The 15,804-nt window shown below is 45.3% G+C and overlaps 1 protein-coding gene across 1 annotated transcript; it reads left to right on the top strand.

Moving 5' to 3' along the window:
• Positions 1 to 1,615: 1,615 nt before the first annotated feature.
• ciita (class II, major histocompatibility complex, transactivator) lies at positions 1,616 to 15,349 on the top strand (the record flags this gene model as incomplete). The annotated part of the gene is made up of 22 exons (XM_079232892.1): positions 1,616 to 2,147; positions 6,521 to 6,577; positions 7,203 to 7,250; positions 7,355 to 7,408; positions 7,859 to 7,963; positions 8,091 to 8,156; positions 8,569 to 8,610; positions 9,533 to 9,736; positions 10,198 to 10,248; positions 10,445 to 10,558; positions 10,659 to 10,718; positions 10,825 to 11,042; positions 11,132 to 12,465; positions 12,610 to 13,146; positions 13,433 to 13,612; positions 13,707 to 13,778; positions 13,864 to 13,944; positions 14,075 to 14,158; positions 14,274 to 14,357; positions 14,472 to 14,555; positions 14,818 to 14,901; positions 15,274 to 15,349. 22 exons carry the CDS (start codon positions 1,616 to 1,618, stop codon positions 15,347 to 15,349), a joined length of 4,167 nt encoding a protein of 1,388 aa, XP_079089018.1.
• Positions 15,350 to 15,804: the final 455 nt, after the last annotated feature.

The following is a 15,804-nucleotide window of genomic DNA, read 5'->3' as shown; positions in this document are numbered from 1 at the left end:
TAGAGGAGGTGTGAACCAGTCCGTCCTGCCACCATGTTTTATGTGTGTGGGTGTCTGAGTGTGTAAGCGGCGGTGGTAGTTCCTCTGGGGTTCACCAAAAAACACATGTGAAACTGCATCTGCGTCCTGGGATTAAACAACAACAGCCACACATAAAGTGTTTCTCACAGCTCTACTTTTATTTAATGCTTGTGTTGGTTGCAGCCTGTTGAGTTATACGAGTACGACTTAAAGCGCTGAAAGGTTTTCCTCAGTGAAAGAAAAATTCAGTCCATAACTTTTTCTTTAGAACTCCTTAAGAATTCAATGCACAGGAAACCTGATGCAGAGGGAAACAAATAAACACAAAATTCTTGACAAGAAGGAGCACCAAAAAACCGAGACCCTCCAAATTCAAAACATTTAAATACCAGCAAACAATCCCTCAGTCATGTTTGTGTTTTGAATTTCAAATTTCGTGCCTTTAATGTGTGACGTCTTCTGTGGTGTAAGAGGTGTGGCTGCACTAGTGACGCTAAGGAAATGGAAAAATATGGTGAATAGAAGGCCTGGCAATTGGCGATGCATTGTTGAGCCAAACCAGTTGTATTCCCCAGAACTGACTGAATAGAGTGGACGTAATAATTGTGGAGACACGGGTTAGCTCATGCTGTGTTTCACTGCTCGGTCGCATGTCAACTGTTGCTTGTCTCTGAATGCAAAACAAGATAAAGGAAGTGTTAACTCATAGGTCGACATGGAATGGAGGAGGTTTAATTTAGACAATCTGGTGATCACATCATATGTGTAAACAAATAGGGTTTCTAGTTAGCTAAATAACCAACAAGGGTGATGTAGCAAGGTTGATTAAAGTATTGAGTCAGAGCCTGAACTCAAGCATAAACTCACTTCCTAATAATACTGGCGTCTCTTTCTCCGGAACATTAAAGTGTCTCATGCATTCCGAAAGAAAAAGCTGAAAGAAGTCTCCCGGCACGCCTCTCCCTCGGACCACGCAAGCTCCTCCCTCTTTGAATGAGAACGCCTCCTGAACAAAATCGTTCTGTCCTTTAAAAACACTAACAACCTCAAACTCAACCATCTGTGCTAGTAGCTGACATCAACGTCCCGGCAGCAGACGCCGTCGGCCCAGTCCGAGGTGCCGGCTCTGACCTTGACCTCTACTGCCGAGATCCGGGCCCTAACGGACGCTGGTGGAGGAGCGGATCATCTCAGAGAGCAAGAGCTTACCGAGGGGGATGGCGCCCGCAGAATGTAAACCGGCATCTGATCAGCACAGGGACCAGGCCAGGAAAACGTCCCCCGTATGAACATTCAGGAATCGAGAGGGAGGAACCAGTGTGGGACTGCATGTGATGACCCAACGCGGTCTCAGAGTAGACGATGATATTGCAGAACTGTTGAGAATTGCTGAATCAATGCAGAAGCCACGAAGTGATAGTGAAAGTGTGGATGAGGGGAATTTGGAGAATGAGAAGGAGTGGTTAGAACTGGTAGAGGAGAGCGCTGGGAGGATCGCTGTCTCTCTGTGACAGGGACAGAGGAAGGAGGATGTTGCTGTCCTCGTCAGACTCCTGGCTGTGCAGCAAGTGAAGCACAATGCCCCGCTTTGAAAATGGAAGAGGAAACAGAGCTCGCAATCGCTTGCAGGACATTGCAATTGTACGCCGACAGCTTTAAATGTGCAGAAGCGGAGCTCACGGGCCTCAGCTTCCCACTGGATGCAGGAGGAGCGCCGGGAGGGGTCGTGGGGTCGACTCTTTTGAACCCGGATCATTGCCTAACCTCTGAAGCGGGAAGGAGGGCCCCGCCTGTTGAAGCCCGCGGGCTGGAGGCGCGTCCGGGTGCCTGCTGGGAGGCGGACAGGACCGCAGACTCAGTGGAGGACCTGCTCTGTCTGATGGGAGAGGTGCAGTGTGGCGCCGACGCAGGGTTTCTAGAAGACATTGCACATCTATTTTCTCCCTGTGCACCAACGGAGAATCTCACTGGCGCACAAGATCACTCTTTTTGCTCCAACACAGATCAAAGCATGACATTTGGCATTGCAGAAAACATTTTCAGGACCGCTTATAGTACGAAAACGAGCAGCGCTGAAGACTCCCAGCAGGATGGAGAGGCTGAGGAGAGGCTGGATGCCCACTGGGGTAAGTTACACTCAACTATATGATGTATACGCTTGCTTTTTCTTTCTGTTTTTCTACCTCGTCTTTAACTCGGTCTGTGTGTCTGGGGTCATGGGAACGCTCTCAAAGCCTTGACTTCATGGCTGCATGAAGGCTGAGAGAAAATTCTCCACTGTCTAAAAACTCCAGGTGCTTTCCGTTTGCTCTTCGGTACTTTCCACTCAAAATGGTCACCTGCATGAGATTTGTTCGTTCAGTGATAATTTAGGTAAATTACATTTGGAGGGTAAGGTGTGCCTCACTTTCATTTTTGATTTTTCCTTTGATCCCAGGCTGACAAGTATGGGAAAAGAGGGCGTGTGTTTTTCGATGCTGGCCACGTGGGCTCAAGGGTTCCTTGAGGCCTTTGCCGTGGGAAAACCTGCTTTCACTGCACACTGTACAAAGTTGAGGCAGAGTAGAAAAAATGTTTGGCCCGGAGTAGATTAGTTTAATGTAATATGACCTAATTAAAAGGCGGCCCTCATGGGTGTTGCCTATTGTGATCTCTGTCAACAGTTGTTATATTTAACCCACTGGCATGTGGTGCATTGATTCTTGACATTAGCCTGACTCCCAGTTCACCATTGCTTTTGATTCATTTTGGGTTGTCACTGTAGAAACATTCCTCGTTTGTGTAAACATTCCTGGCAAATAAACGGTTTCTGATTCTGAAATGTGCCGTATGAATAAGTTTGACTCTCCTTTCCTTCCCCGCTGCAGACTTTGTGCTTTTGTCCACGAGGAAGAACAAAAGATACATACTCTGACTCCTCATGAAGACTTAAACTCCACCTCCCCTCCCTTTGTTCTTCCCTCCTGTCTTCGCTCAACACACATTATCCAGACTCTTCCCTTCCTCCCTCAAGGATGGAGCGTGTTTGTGCATGCACACACACAATGTGTTTTTGACAGTATCACCAGGTGGACAAACAGGTATGAATGGTTGGATGCAACATGTGTGACCGCATGGCAGTCCATAATATACATGGTTTCTCTAAGTATCGAGGAACAGGTCAAGCCGGTACTGCCAAGACTCCTCGTTTCCTTGAACGTGCCACAATGTGTGTGTGTGTGTGTGTGTGTGTGTGTGTGTGTGTGTGTGTGTGTGTGTGTGTGTGTGTGTGTGTGTGTGTGTGTGTGTGTGTGTGTGTGTGTGTGATGATGGTGGCCCCACAGGGAATCAGTAGTAGCTATAAAAAGAGCATCTATTCAATATTGTAATGTTTGGAACAGAAACAAAGATGGCTGAAAGCGACCTTTTGGGCAAAAGTGCTCAACAGGAAAAACATGAACACTTTGGTACAGAGCTCACACTCGTGTATTAAAAAGAGGACCTTTGACAGAAAGGGAAATGAGGAAGTGACATGACAACAATAATAGTGATGATATAGTAATAGATGATTGAGACTTACTTTTGTTATAATAACTGATCCGTGCCTTTATATATATATATATATATATATATATATATATATATATATATATATAAAAAATATATATATATATATATATATATATGATTTATTTGTAGAAATTACAAAACAAGACTTAATGTACAATATACCTCACAAATAAGGAGTGAAAGGATAACATATCAGACAGCCAAATGGTGAGGATACACGTTACTGCCTCCCCTCGCCTCCCTTTCCCCAAACAAATACACAACAAGGCAATGTGACACACAAACAGAAAAGAAAATTATAAAAGCAACCCAAACCCAACATCAACAACTGGCTGTTAAATGCTTGCAGTGGCAGATAATATTGTAGAAACATGCTTATTCTTACTATCCCACCTTCTCTGACCTTCAACTCTCTCACTCACATACATCCACTTACACACACATACACACACACTCACACACTCACACACACGCATATCCACTTGCATTCATTGAGCAATGTAAAGACTATAAATAAGGAGGAAAAGGTGACTTTAGAGTCAGGTGCTGCTGTCTTCATGCAACGGGAGGCTATTTAATTACAGAACCCCAGAAATGAGTTGGAGCTGGTGGAGTCAGGGGTCAGAGAGAGGTATTTTGGGCAAGACAGTCCTGAGGAAGTCCATGAATGGATTTTTAAGAAAGTAAAAGGAAAAGACTTGAAGCCAGAGCATACAGGGACTTAAACTCCATTTTTATTATTCAACTTTTTGTCTGGTAAATGAATCAGTAACACCCGCATTTTGCCCGCGTGCCTAAAGGGGTAATGCACAGTCCAGGGTGCAGCTTTGCCTGAGCTCCATCACACACACAGCCCTCTGTGTTCAACTCATTTCTTTTAGCAGTTACACGAAGACCTACACCGAAACTGCAGTCTCCTCCAGCAACAAACTGCCGCTTCTGGCCCTTATTGTTTCCCCGCCACAGATGGGCAACTCTGATGCGCAATCAGTCAAAGTGAAAGTAAAACGCGCAGTTTGTTGTCAGACGGTTGTGCGCACTGACTCCATGTTGCTAAGGCGCACCAGATGAGGTTTGCTGCGTTTGAAGAGCACACAGCACATGGGAGTGTGTTGCACTGGAGGAGCAAGAAAAAAAAGCTTCACAGCGGGAGTTCAGCGAGCATCAGCGAGGCCGGACAGGCAGGTAACGGGCACCGCTGGTCCCATGGGGCGACTCGGGCACGTTTATCCAAAGAGCGCAAGCATGGTCAGGAAAATATGTCGGAGGGGTGGAGGGGGTGTGTGAGGTATTTTCCAAATATTAGGTAATCGGCATTCAGAGCTTTAAATAACCTTTTTGCCTAAAACATAATGCCATATATTCTAACAATGGTGCTTAAAAGTAAACTCCATTACTCATGTGTAAAGTGTCTCTATACTGCAACATATCTGCGTGTGCAAAATAGTGCATTCATAATTGAGAGGTGCAGTGGATCAGTGAAAGCAGGTTATTTAGGGGGATTTCCGTTGAATGAATAGAACGCATAAACTACAGGCATGCGCAATAGGAGGTGGGCAGGGTGGATTTGTTCACTTGTTCCTCGCCTCGGCCATGTGCTGTGTGACATATGTAAACTTTTGTTTGTTTTTATTGGCAAAGTGGCTGTGACAGAGCCTGGTGATGTATTAAGTTGACAAGTTCCTCATAGCTTGTTTTGTTTGTTTTGCCTGTTATCACGTGGCGCTGCTATTAATGTTCTAAAATGGCACCTGATCTGGTACATGTATTATCGCCATCCTAGTGCACACGATATGCTCTGCGTAACAGGAGGCTTATTGGATACAGTTGTGACAATGTGCAACACATTCCAGATTTATTTGGTTCACACACAGAGTTGAAAGTCCACAGTTGATGCTGCGAGTTCTGGCTATGAGGCTGAGTTTGAGTTTGTATGGTAAAGGTGTGTCAGTGTGTCTGGCAGGAATTATAACCGGATCCTGCTGCCAAAATATAACCTGAGAGGTCATCAAACAACATTCCTTCCGTTGTATTTGTCAGTCTGGCTCTGCCATCTGGGTCCTAAGCCTATGACTTTCCTCAAGTGGAGCCTCTTTAGTGGCTGAGTTTGGTGGTCTGACCAGAGAGTTGAGAAATCAGTGGAAAGTGATGGAGGGCACTAAGCATGCAGCTCCAAAGAAGCACAGGAATGGTCTATGTTCCAATTATAAGTAAACTCTTAACTTTCTTTGTGGGCTTTCTGGCAGCAGTCACTGTTGTTTTGTGGACCTACAACCCTTCTGGATCGGGTCAACAGAAGATTTAGTGATTTATTGTGTCCAAATCAGCCCGATGAGTCATCACGATAAGCGTCTTTACGGCTCCTCGGTGCCAGAAGTGGTTGTGTCTCTTCGCCTGTTTCGAAGTTCATTCAATACAGCTTGATAATGATTTTACATATTTATATAGTAGCTGCATCAGAACTCAAACCATCACCACATGGAGACAAAAGTCACAGCCCCGCCCACTACATACAATATTACACACAGCTTTATGCAATGTCAACAAGGCTTAGAGGATTATCAATTGATGATTGCAGGCAGGTGTGCAGGTCCAGGTGAGTGGCAGGACATGCATGAGACACAAACAAGGGACCAGGGTAGAAACCTTTTTTTTTTATGCAAATGGATTTGTGATTCAGAGGATTACATTTATCTGTATTCACTTCTCATCCTTTGTGTATTTTAGGAGAACAATGACGGCAGCATTGGGTTCAAAATTAGATTTAGAAATGAGGAAATTCTGACACTTAAAGTGAGAACATGTGCAAAGCTTGATAACAAAATAAGCGTTGTGGCTGAGACTCCTCATCTGATGCTGGAGCCAATCGGTGCACACGGATCAAGAGGCAACTTCAGTACTCAAGCGGCAAAATATCCTCATTTCATTTGATGTGTTTGTGTGTCTTCAGGCATGCAGGATTTGGATCAGGACCCGTGGACCTGTCCTATTTTGGGAGATCTGCCAGGTTAGTAATGTTTGAGTTTGAATTATCTGTCGAGACTCGAGCCTCATGGTTCAACATGATCACACGGAAAGCTGCTGCTTCTACCCCATTTTATCCAAAATATAAAGCGGACCGTGTTCATCCCAACAACCTAATATAAAAGAAGATATACTAAGGAAATATAGTGAGTTTAACGCTATTTATTACGCCAGGATTCCCACCAGCTGCCCGCAGCAATGGAGAACTTTATTAATTAAATAATTTATCAACCAGATTAAGGAAAACCACAGGGCCAATTAAAAAGCTGGTCTAGGATCTGGGTTGCTTGGTTGAATGGGAACGAGTTATTTAAACTTTACTGGCATTTAATATCTTGATTGTATTGATCTACACTACTAATAGGAAGAGATTAAGAAGACATTTAATCAGAAGACATTGACTAGTAGTTTTCTCCACCTCTGTAAAAACAGATCCTGGTCATTCGGACCTGGTTGCAGGAAGGAGGAGCCTAAACCCTCAGCTTTAGTCCAATATAACTCAAAAACAGTGTAATTGAGACGTGCTAGATTTAGGAAAAGCAGCCGCAGAAACAAAAAATGCAGGCCAAATGAATTGCAAATAATAATGCTCATTCTTTGTGTTTTAGATGATTTATCTGAATACTTGAATGATGACTGCCTGGGGAAGTTTGTGGGTAAGTTGCAACCGAACCTTCCATTCGTTTGCAGTGTGCAGAATGTGATAACACACTTAAGATTGAACGCAAAGATGATGCATTGCCTGATTCCCTCTCCACAGATGTGCTCTTCGATGACCCGTTGTTGACGTATGAGGATGAACTCAGCACCTGCAGTAAGGAGCTCTTCTTTTCATGTTGCTTTCGTTTTTACAACTGATAACACTGTGCAATAAATGTGAGTGAAATAAAAGTGTTAATCATAGGTCACAGTCACATATAATTAATATATTTCCTTATTGGGTATAATCACATCGCTGTTTGGCCATTTTTGTTACCTTCAGCACATGACAAAGAGAAGTGTTTTAAATTCAACAGTTTTCTACATATTGGGTTTTAATAAGATGCATGCCACATGTTGCAGTGGTGACCTCAGACCGCAAACACCAACGCCTCAGAAGCTATTTCCATGCTGATGTTTGCAGTCATAGTTGCAGGTTTTACCGTCTACAGAGACATGCTTCACTGCCCTGATTTTCAGTTCACGACTGAAACGCATGAGCAAAACAACCACGTCTGGTTACTGTGTCTATTAACTCTTTAACTTCCCCTTTCCAACACGTCAGGTGCTCTTCCCTTGCCCACCGAGCTGCTCGGCCCAGAGAGCCAGCAGCAGGAGCACAGGGTCAAGACAACCAGAGAAACCAGTAACGGGAGGAAAAGACCCAGAGGTAGAAAACCAGCCACCAACTAGAAGCCGCTAACTGCCATCTGCTAATCTGTCCTTTGTCATAGAAAAGCAACAACATTCCTTTAGTGAATCAGTTGACATGTTTTATTTATTTTGCTCCTCGCCAGTTGCCCGGGCACGACGGTGCACTGACGAGAACACGCCATCGCGGCCAAAAAGACAGAGAGCAGCAGGTGACCGACCCAGACTGTTTGGTTTCTGTCTATTATATAAAACATGTTTTACCTGTACCCATCTTGTGGCCTACGTGTTATAAGTATGCAAACCATGCTGCTGTGTTTGAGAAATCTCAGTCTCAGGCCGCCTTTGGTTTCATTTACATCAGTTTATCAGGAGAATCATTGAGCAAACTCTAATTAATCTGCACTTAAACTCCATTAACCATGCAACCAAAAATGCCCCAATGGAAACCAATGGCTGCGTGAGACAGCAGGAATACATGCATACAACATATTAAACTATGCAGCGTGTGTTAACGCAGAAAAGCTAAGATGCTAACATGATGATTAGAATATGTTCCTTTAGTGGGTTCATGTGAGGTTTGCAAAGAACCACGTTGTAATGTTGGCTCTTTGACTCTTGCAGCTCGACCAAAAACCACAGCGGCTCAGTCACCTGTCACTCAAGGTGAGTGTCTAATGTCCCTGCTGTAAACTGACGCAAATCCTAAAAGGAACAGATTTTTTTTGTGTATATATATATATATATATATATATATATATATATATATATATATATATATACACACACATACATACACACACTAATATTTCTCATATTCTGACAAAAGAAGAAAGAAGGAGGGAATCCCATGCATACTCTTTAAATCATTCATCGTTCAACTGCTTCTTCATACAGATTGAACATCATACATTAGACTTCTATGAATAAAATGACATTTTACAAGCAAGGCGAATGTCGTGTAGCTCGAGTAGAAAGCATTAGACCCGTGGGTGAAAGGGATGTTGGTTGGCTATGCTTGACTTGGTTCCTTCACGCCACTGGATTGCAGATCCAGAAACAGGAAGTAACATTTTGAAGGACAAGTTGAAACTAAAAGAAGAACTCTCACTTCACTCGGCTTCCTCCAGATCTATTTGGTGCTTTTTAGCGATCCAATCCAATCCTCAGTTTGATGAAAACTAGTGTCGTTCCAGATGAGTGGTTGTCGATTACTTGCTATCTGTCAGGCCTGGACTAAAAGGAGGACCCAGATGCAGGGGATATCCGTACAGGCGCACTATATTATTTCCTTAGATCCTCTTCGACGAGTGAAAAAAACATTAAGCTGTGAAAACAACTTTCTCACGAAAACTTTCCACACTATCAGTCTACTTTTGAGCTCTGCGCTTTCATTTGTTTGTTGTTGTTTTTTTAAATCTGCTGAAGTGAAAGTTTCAGTTTAGTTGTCTCTAAACCCTTTGGTATCCCCTTGGAACCTCAACTATCAGCTTGTTTTCTTTGTCCAATCTTTGTTTTCGATACGCTCAAGGTTAACAAAAGCTGTGGGCGAAGAAAGATAAGGATGTTGTCTCTGCTTCTTTTGCAGGCGCTGACACGGAGTCAGAGGCAAGCTCAGCAGAGACGGCGGGCCTCTCCACCACTCCACCAGTCCTTCATCTCCATCCCTCCATTCAGTTCATCACCATCCCAGACGCTTCAGCGTATCAGGTTGTTCGGACACTGAGGCTCTCGCATCCGGTTCTCAGACTTCCACTCCCCAATACAGCTGCTGCACCTACTTACATATTAGGTGAGAAAAGCATTCACACACATCCATGCAATGCTGTCATCCCATTGGATATGATGCTACAGTTGAGTCAATTAAGCATGAGGCGTGAAAGACTGTGAATAATTTGTCTCTGTGTGTAATAATTTGTGTATTTCGTGGCCTGCGGAGTCTCCCAAGGCTCAGTCCATGGCCCTCTGTTGTTTAAAGGCCCCGCCCCTTTCTAACTTAGGTGACTGCTTGTGATTATATAAAAAAAAGAAACTGAAACTCACACTAATGGACGCCAATCTGCCTGTAGTTGGCATGCAACATTTACATGGATAAACCTCCCAAAAGATTTGAGATTTGTTATAAATCATTTTTTGTTCAGTTTTTTTCATTTTCGTTGTATTGTGTTACTAATATATGTAATCTGTGCACTATGTAAATTGCACATATGCTATATCAACAGTGTATACTCTTAACACCTGTTTCTAATATAGTTCCTGCAGACTCACCACCCTTCAAACAGCAGGAGCCACCTCTCTCCCCGAGTGAGTAAAACAGTCTTTAATCTGTGGTGGACCTCGTGTCTCGGCCTTTACCTCATGTGCATGTATGCAGAGACCTTATTCTGTCAGTGTTATGTAGGTCATGGTTCCACATGTACAGTTTTGGAAAACACTCTCTGACAACTCCTGTATGTGTGAATGCAGGTTCTTAATAATACCATTTTAATTGTGTTCGTAGTGAACGGAGCAGTGGCGCCAGTGCAAATGAGTTCACCCCCACTTGGATCTCTGTCAGACACCGCTAGCAAAGCCATGTCTCCCCATTGGGCCTCACCCCTCTCCCCCAACAAAGGTGAGAACCCGGTACTCTCTGATTTCTTTCTCCCTATGTGTAAATCCCATTGCATTGAGTTAGTGCTACGTTATAAATACCTCGGCCCTTTGCATTTCAGAGATGTCCGCATGTAAGGAATCACCTCTTCCTCAGTCTCCCACTGTCCTGGATATTCCACGTATGTTTCTTTTATTCCTCTCTTCTTTGTTGATGTAAAACAAATGATTGTACAAATCATGGAGAAGCAGGTTTAAATTCAGTTTTGCTTCTTTCTTTTTTTGCAGAGGTTGTAAAGGACTACATTCAGGAAGCCAAAGCACACGTGAGTCAAACCTGCCAGGACATGGAGTCAGGCCTTAGTCTGACTCCTCATTACGTAGATGTGCAAGTGAGCCGGAGAGAGATTCTCCACTCTGGAAAGAACGCCAACAAAGTCCTGGACAAGGAACTCATCATTACGGGAGACACAGATCGGCAAAAAAGCTTATTGGGCCACATTCAGGTGAGAGTCTCACTTATGACCAAGTGCTTTTTGACCTCTGGCTGCAACCCGCCTGTACCTACAGTGTAGGTTTCTCTTTTTCCATGCAGATGTTCAAAGACTCAAATGGAGACAAACCCAAATGCTACATACTGCTACTCGGCAACGCCGGCATGGGAAAAACCACCCTGATCAGAAAGCTGTGTCTTGACTGGTCCAGGAACTGCATCCCACAGTTTGACTTCGTCTTCCATTTAGACGCCAAAGCCCTCTCGTTATCGGAAGCAACCCACAGCCTTCAGACCCTCCTTTTAAACTCCTCCTCTTTTGCCCCTCCCTGCACGGACCCGGAGGCCGTGTACGCTCAAATTCTCGCCGCCCCTAAGCGCGTGCTCATCATTTTCGATGGGTTTGACGAGTTGCGGGACTATGAAATTCTTCTCCAGACTCAAGAAAAAGACTTGATAACCTCATTGCAGAAAGACAGTAAAGCGCAGACCTACACAGTGAGACAGTTGTATTCTGCCGTCCTTCAGAGGCTCCTCCTTCCCGGCTGCACCCTTCTGCTCTCCACTCGACCGAGAGGCGCCGCCAGCCAGCTGCTCAGGCGGACGGACAGTCTTTTGGAGGTGTGCGGCTTCACCAACACAAACGTAGAGACATATTTATGCCAGTACTTCACTGATCCTGACCTCAGAGTACCTGCTTTGAACTGCTTAAAAAACTGCAGCTACCTCCAACTCCTCTGTTGGAACCCTGGACTATGTCGGTTGGTCTGCTTGGTTTTAGAACGGTGCAAAAGTTCGGAGGACCTACCGAGAACTTTAACTGGGCTCTGCCATCAAGTGCTTCGTCTGATACTGGAAAAGGACAGCGAGAGCACACGCTCGGTGGGTGAAACTCAATCAGAAGTATCTGTGCAACCAGAAGAAGAACTCCAGATAGAAATCTCAAGAAGTTCTAGACGTCATAAAAACACTCGGACAAAGTCCAGAGCGCTGGTTCGCACTCGCTCTCACACCCAAAGCACAAGGGGGTCAAAAAAACAGGAGAAAGATGAAGATGACGATGATGGGGAAGTAGATCGAACAGATAGAGAGCTGCTGTCCCAGCTGAGTTCTCTGGCCTGGAAGGGGGTCAAAGCAAACTCCTCCATCCTCCCCGCAGAATCGGCCATATCGGCCGAACTCAAGGCGTTCGGCCAACGGACGGGGCTCTTCTTCTCTTACCGCCTGAGGCCGAGGCAGGTCGTCTCAAGCGACGAGGGAGGGGGAGGAGGAAGACCGGACAGAGAAGAGATGAGCGCACGAAAGATTGGAGAAAAGAGAGGAAAGAAGGGAAGGACGTCTACTGAAAACGCTGACGTCAGCGATGACCACATCCTGTTGTGGGCCAACCCTTTCCTTCAGAGTTACCTGGCAGCGGTTCATCTGTCTCTGTCGAGGTAAAGGTTTCTTGGCAATTTTAAGGTTTTAATCAGGCACGAATTGGAAATGAAAGAGCATATCCCTTTCCACTCCCGGCCTCCTTTCTCTTTTACTTCCAGTGCTCTGGATGTCCATGACCCTTTCACTTTCTATCTCCCCAGGTCCGTGACAGACCGCGCCTTCCTCCAGACCCTCCCTTTCCAGTCAGGCCAGAAGGGACGTCGGCGGCCTCAGAGGGAGGAGCTGGAGCTCACTCAGCGATTTGCTGTCGGGCTCCTGTTCCACGACAGGGCGGAGCTGCAGAGGCTCCACTCGTACACGGAGAGGTCCTTCAGAGCCATGGTGGCCGCCAAGCAGGCTTTAGTAACAAGTCACCTGGAGGGTCTCTCCCATGGGGACCTGATCCCCGCCCAACTCCTGGAGGCCTGCCACTACGTTTACGAGGCGAGTTGCACGCGTGGCGCCGGCAGCAGAGACGGTGGCAGCACACGCTTAGTCGCTCACCTGGCAGCCAATCTTCCAGAAGTCCTGGCATTTCATGGAGTTCCTCTCAAGCCGTCGGACGTGTTCGCTGTGCAGAACGTTCTGGATACGGGTGGAACTGAAGGAAGAAGGTTCTGTTTGGATCTGGAGGATTCTGGGATACAGATTTCGGGACTCAGAGCTCTGGTGGGGCTCAACAACATCCACACATATAGGTACTGGTTTCGATTCACGTCTCAAAAAGTTGCTTCGTATCAATTGAGTTTCTCAAAACCCTTCGCCGAACAGTGATTGTCCAATCAGAGGGTAGGACTGTCACGTTTGGGATTCTCCAGAATCCAAAGGGATGTGCATGGGGCTGCAACAGTCATACTTAGCATATGTCCAGCTAACTATAGCTTACTACCTATAGAAGCATTTTTTGGGGCAATTTATACCTTCATCAGTGTCCGCTGCCATTTCAGTGATGCCAATGTCAACCCTCGGGTGTCTTCTATCTAGGGCATGCATTGCTGACGTCATCGCCTTATGGGAGCAGCTAGAGCAGAGTGGAGAAGAAGTCCTCCGCCAAGAGGCCGTGTCCAAATTCAAGATCCATCCTCTGAAAGCCACACAGGTGTGTCACATTGAGCACCTGGCGAAGCTGGTGAACATACATATGCACAAGAGGCTGCCGGACAGGTAACACACCACACACACACACACACAGAGTGACACTTTGCAACAGACAAACTGTGTGTCAGGCCCCTGAAGTGTGTGTTGTGTTTCACTGTAGTTCCAGCCAATCAGATTCCATCCTGGCAGACGGAGTACCAGCTGTCAAAGAGCTGCACAAGCTGAAGTTAGAGTGAGTATAGCTGTGACATGTGAACTGATGGTGATGCTGATGATGACGACGATGATGATGATGATGATATTATCTTTCTCTCTAGGCTTGGTCCAGAAAAAAGTCCCCTGGTTCTTCCCAAGCTTTGGAAGCTCCTGCCAGGTCTACATAACCTGCAGCACTTAGAGTAAATATACACACCTTCACTTCTGGTTCTCTCTGGGTTTATGTGTTTGTTTCTAGAGTCTGACACTCTCTCTCTCTCTCTGTCTCTCTCTCTCTCTCTCTCTCTCTCTCTCTCTCTCTCTCTCCTCCAGCCTAGAGAACAGTAAGATAGGGGACAAAGGAGCAGAGCAATTGGCTGATGCTTTAGTGCAACTTGGTTCCCTGGAGATACTCAAGTGAGTATAACCTCCTGTTTTAATCTCCTCTCAGGCACGGGACGACATAAAAAGCTACATTTAAATGTGTGTGTGTTGAACTAAGAGTCGTTAACCCTCTACTTGTGGTTTCTAGTCTCCCACAGAACTGTATCGGAGACCTGGGGGTTAAAGAACTAGAAACCACGCTGAGGGATCTGCCCAAACTGCACTGTTTAAGGTGTGTATCACACACACACACACACGCACACGCACAAAACATCACCCATAATTGCACATGCTGTGGACCCACTATAATTTCACTTCCCTCTCTCCTCCGTCTATGTGTTTCCAGTCTCTACAGTAATGAGATTTCCGATGAAGGAGCAGAGAGCTTAGCAGCTGTCCTCCCACACATGGCTTCACTCACCGACCTGGAGTAAGAGTCACTTTTTCTTCTTCTTCAGTGATTTGTGCGTCTGCGTTTGCTTTGATTGCGCATTGTCCTCATATCTGAAGCACCCGGAAACAAACATCTCGTAGAAACACGAGATGAATACCTCTTGGTGGAGAAAATGTACCACATCTGTATTTTGTACTGACTGTCATTTTCATCAAACCTCCAACAGACAGAAATAAAATCAGTGAAATATAACATTGAAGAGTTATTTAAAGCGTAAACCTTTCTTTCTGTGTGACAGCGTGAAGTATAACAACCTGACAGACGTTGGAGCGCAGATCTTGGGAGCCAGTCTGAGAAACTGTAAAAAGATGAAGACTCTGAGGTGAGAAAACCTTTTTTTTTTACTTGTACAAGATATCTTTGGGAGGACTAATTTGGATTTGAGACATCCGGAGGCCTCACTTATGGACACACCTTCAAAGGCCTGTTTGAGGGTTCAGACTTGGTTTTAAGGTTCAGGTTAGCTTTGGGTAAAGGTTAAAGTTAGAGTAAGGGACAAAGGAATGCATTTGTGAGGGTCCCCACAAAGATAGAAGTACAAGTTTGTGTGTGTGTGTGTGGGGGGATCATCATCACTTTGTCCCGTCCCTCTTTTTTTAGGTTGAATAGCTCCACAACCAAAACTAAAGACTTGTTACTGTGAGATAGTTCTTGAAGGTGTCCGCCTGCCTTATAACATCTCTTCCCATCACAGGATGTGGAACCAGTGTATTCCATGCAGAGTGCTGGAGAGACTTCAGCAGCAGGACAGCAGGATCCACTGGCAGTAGAGCGACATCCAACCTGGACGTGGACTTTTACCCGTGTATCTCACGCATACATGTTCACACTACACGATACATGTATGTTCAAAAGAGCATCAAAGAGAGAGAGAGAGAGAGAGAGAGAGAGAGAGAGAGAGAGAGAGAGAGAGAGAATGCACTAAAACAAACCAAAACAATTGAAAAAATTCTCCGCTGCTTTGTTTACGGGAATAATGCAGTGCTACACGGTACTGCTGGTGTGTACTGCTGGTGTGTACTGTACAGCTGTGTTGTACTGCTGGTGTGTACTGTACAGCTGTGTTGTACTGCTGGTGTGTACTATACCGCTGTGTTGTACTGCTGGTGTGTACTATACAGCTGTGTTGTACTGCTGGTGTGTACTGTACAGCTGTGTTGTACTGCTGGTGTGTACTATACAGCTGTGTTGTACTGCTGGTGTGTACTGTACAGCTGTGTTGTAC

The sequence above is a fragment of the Taurulus bubalis genome (assembly GCF_910589615.1).
Source record: "Taurulus bubalis genome assembly, chromosome: 17".
NCBI lineage: Eukaryota > Metazoa > Chordata > Actinopteri > Perciformes > Cottidae > Taurulus > Taurulus bubalis.
This window is presented reverse-complemented; position numbering and strand designations above follow the sequence as displayed.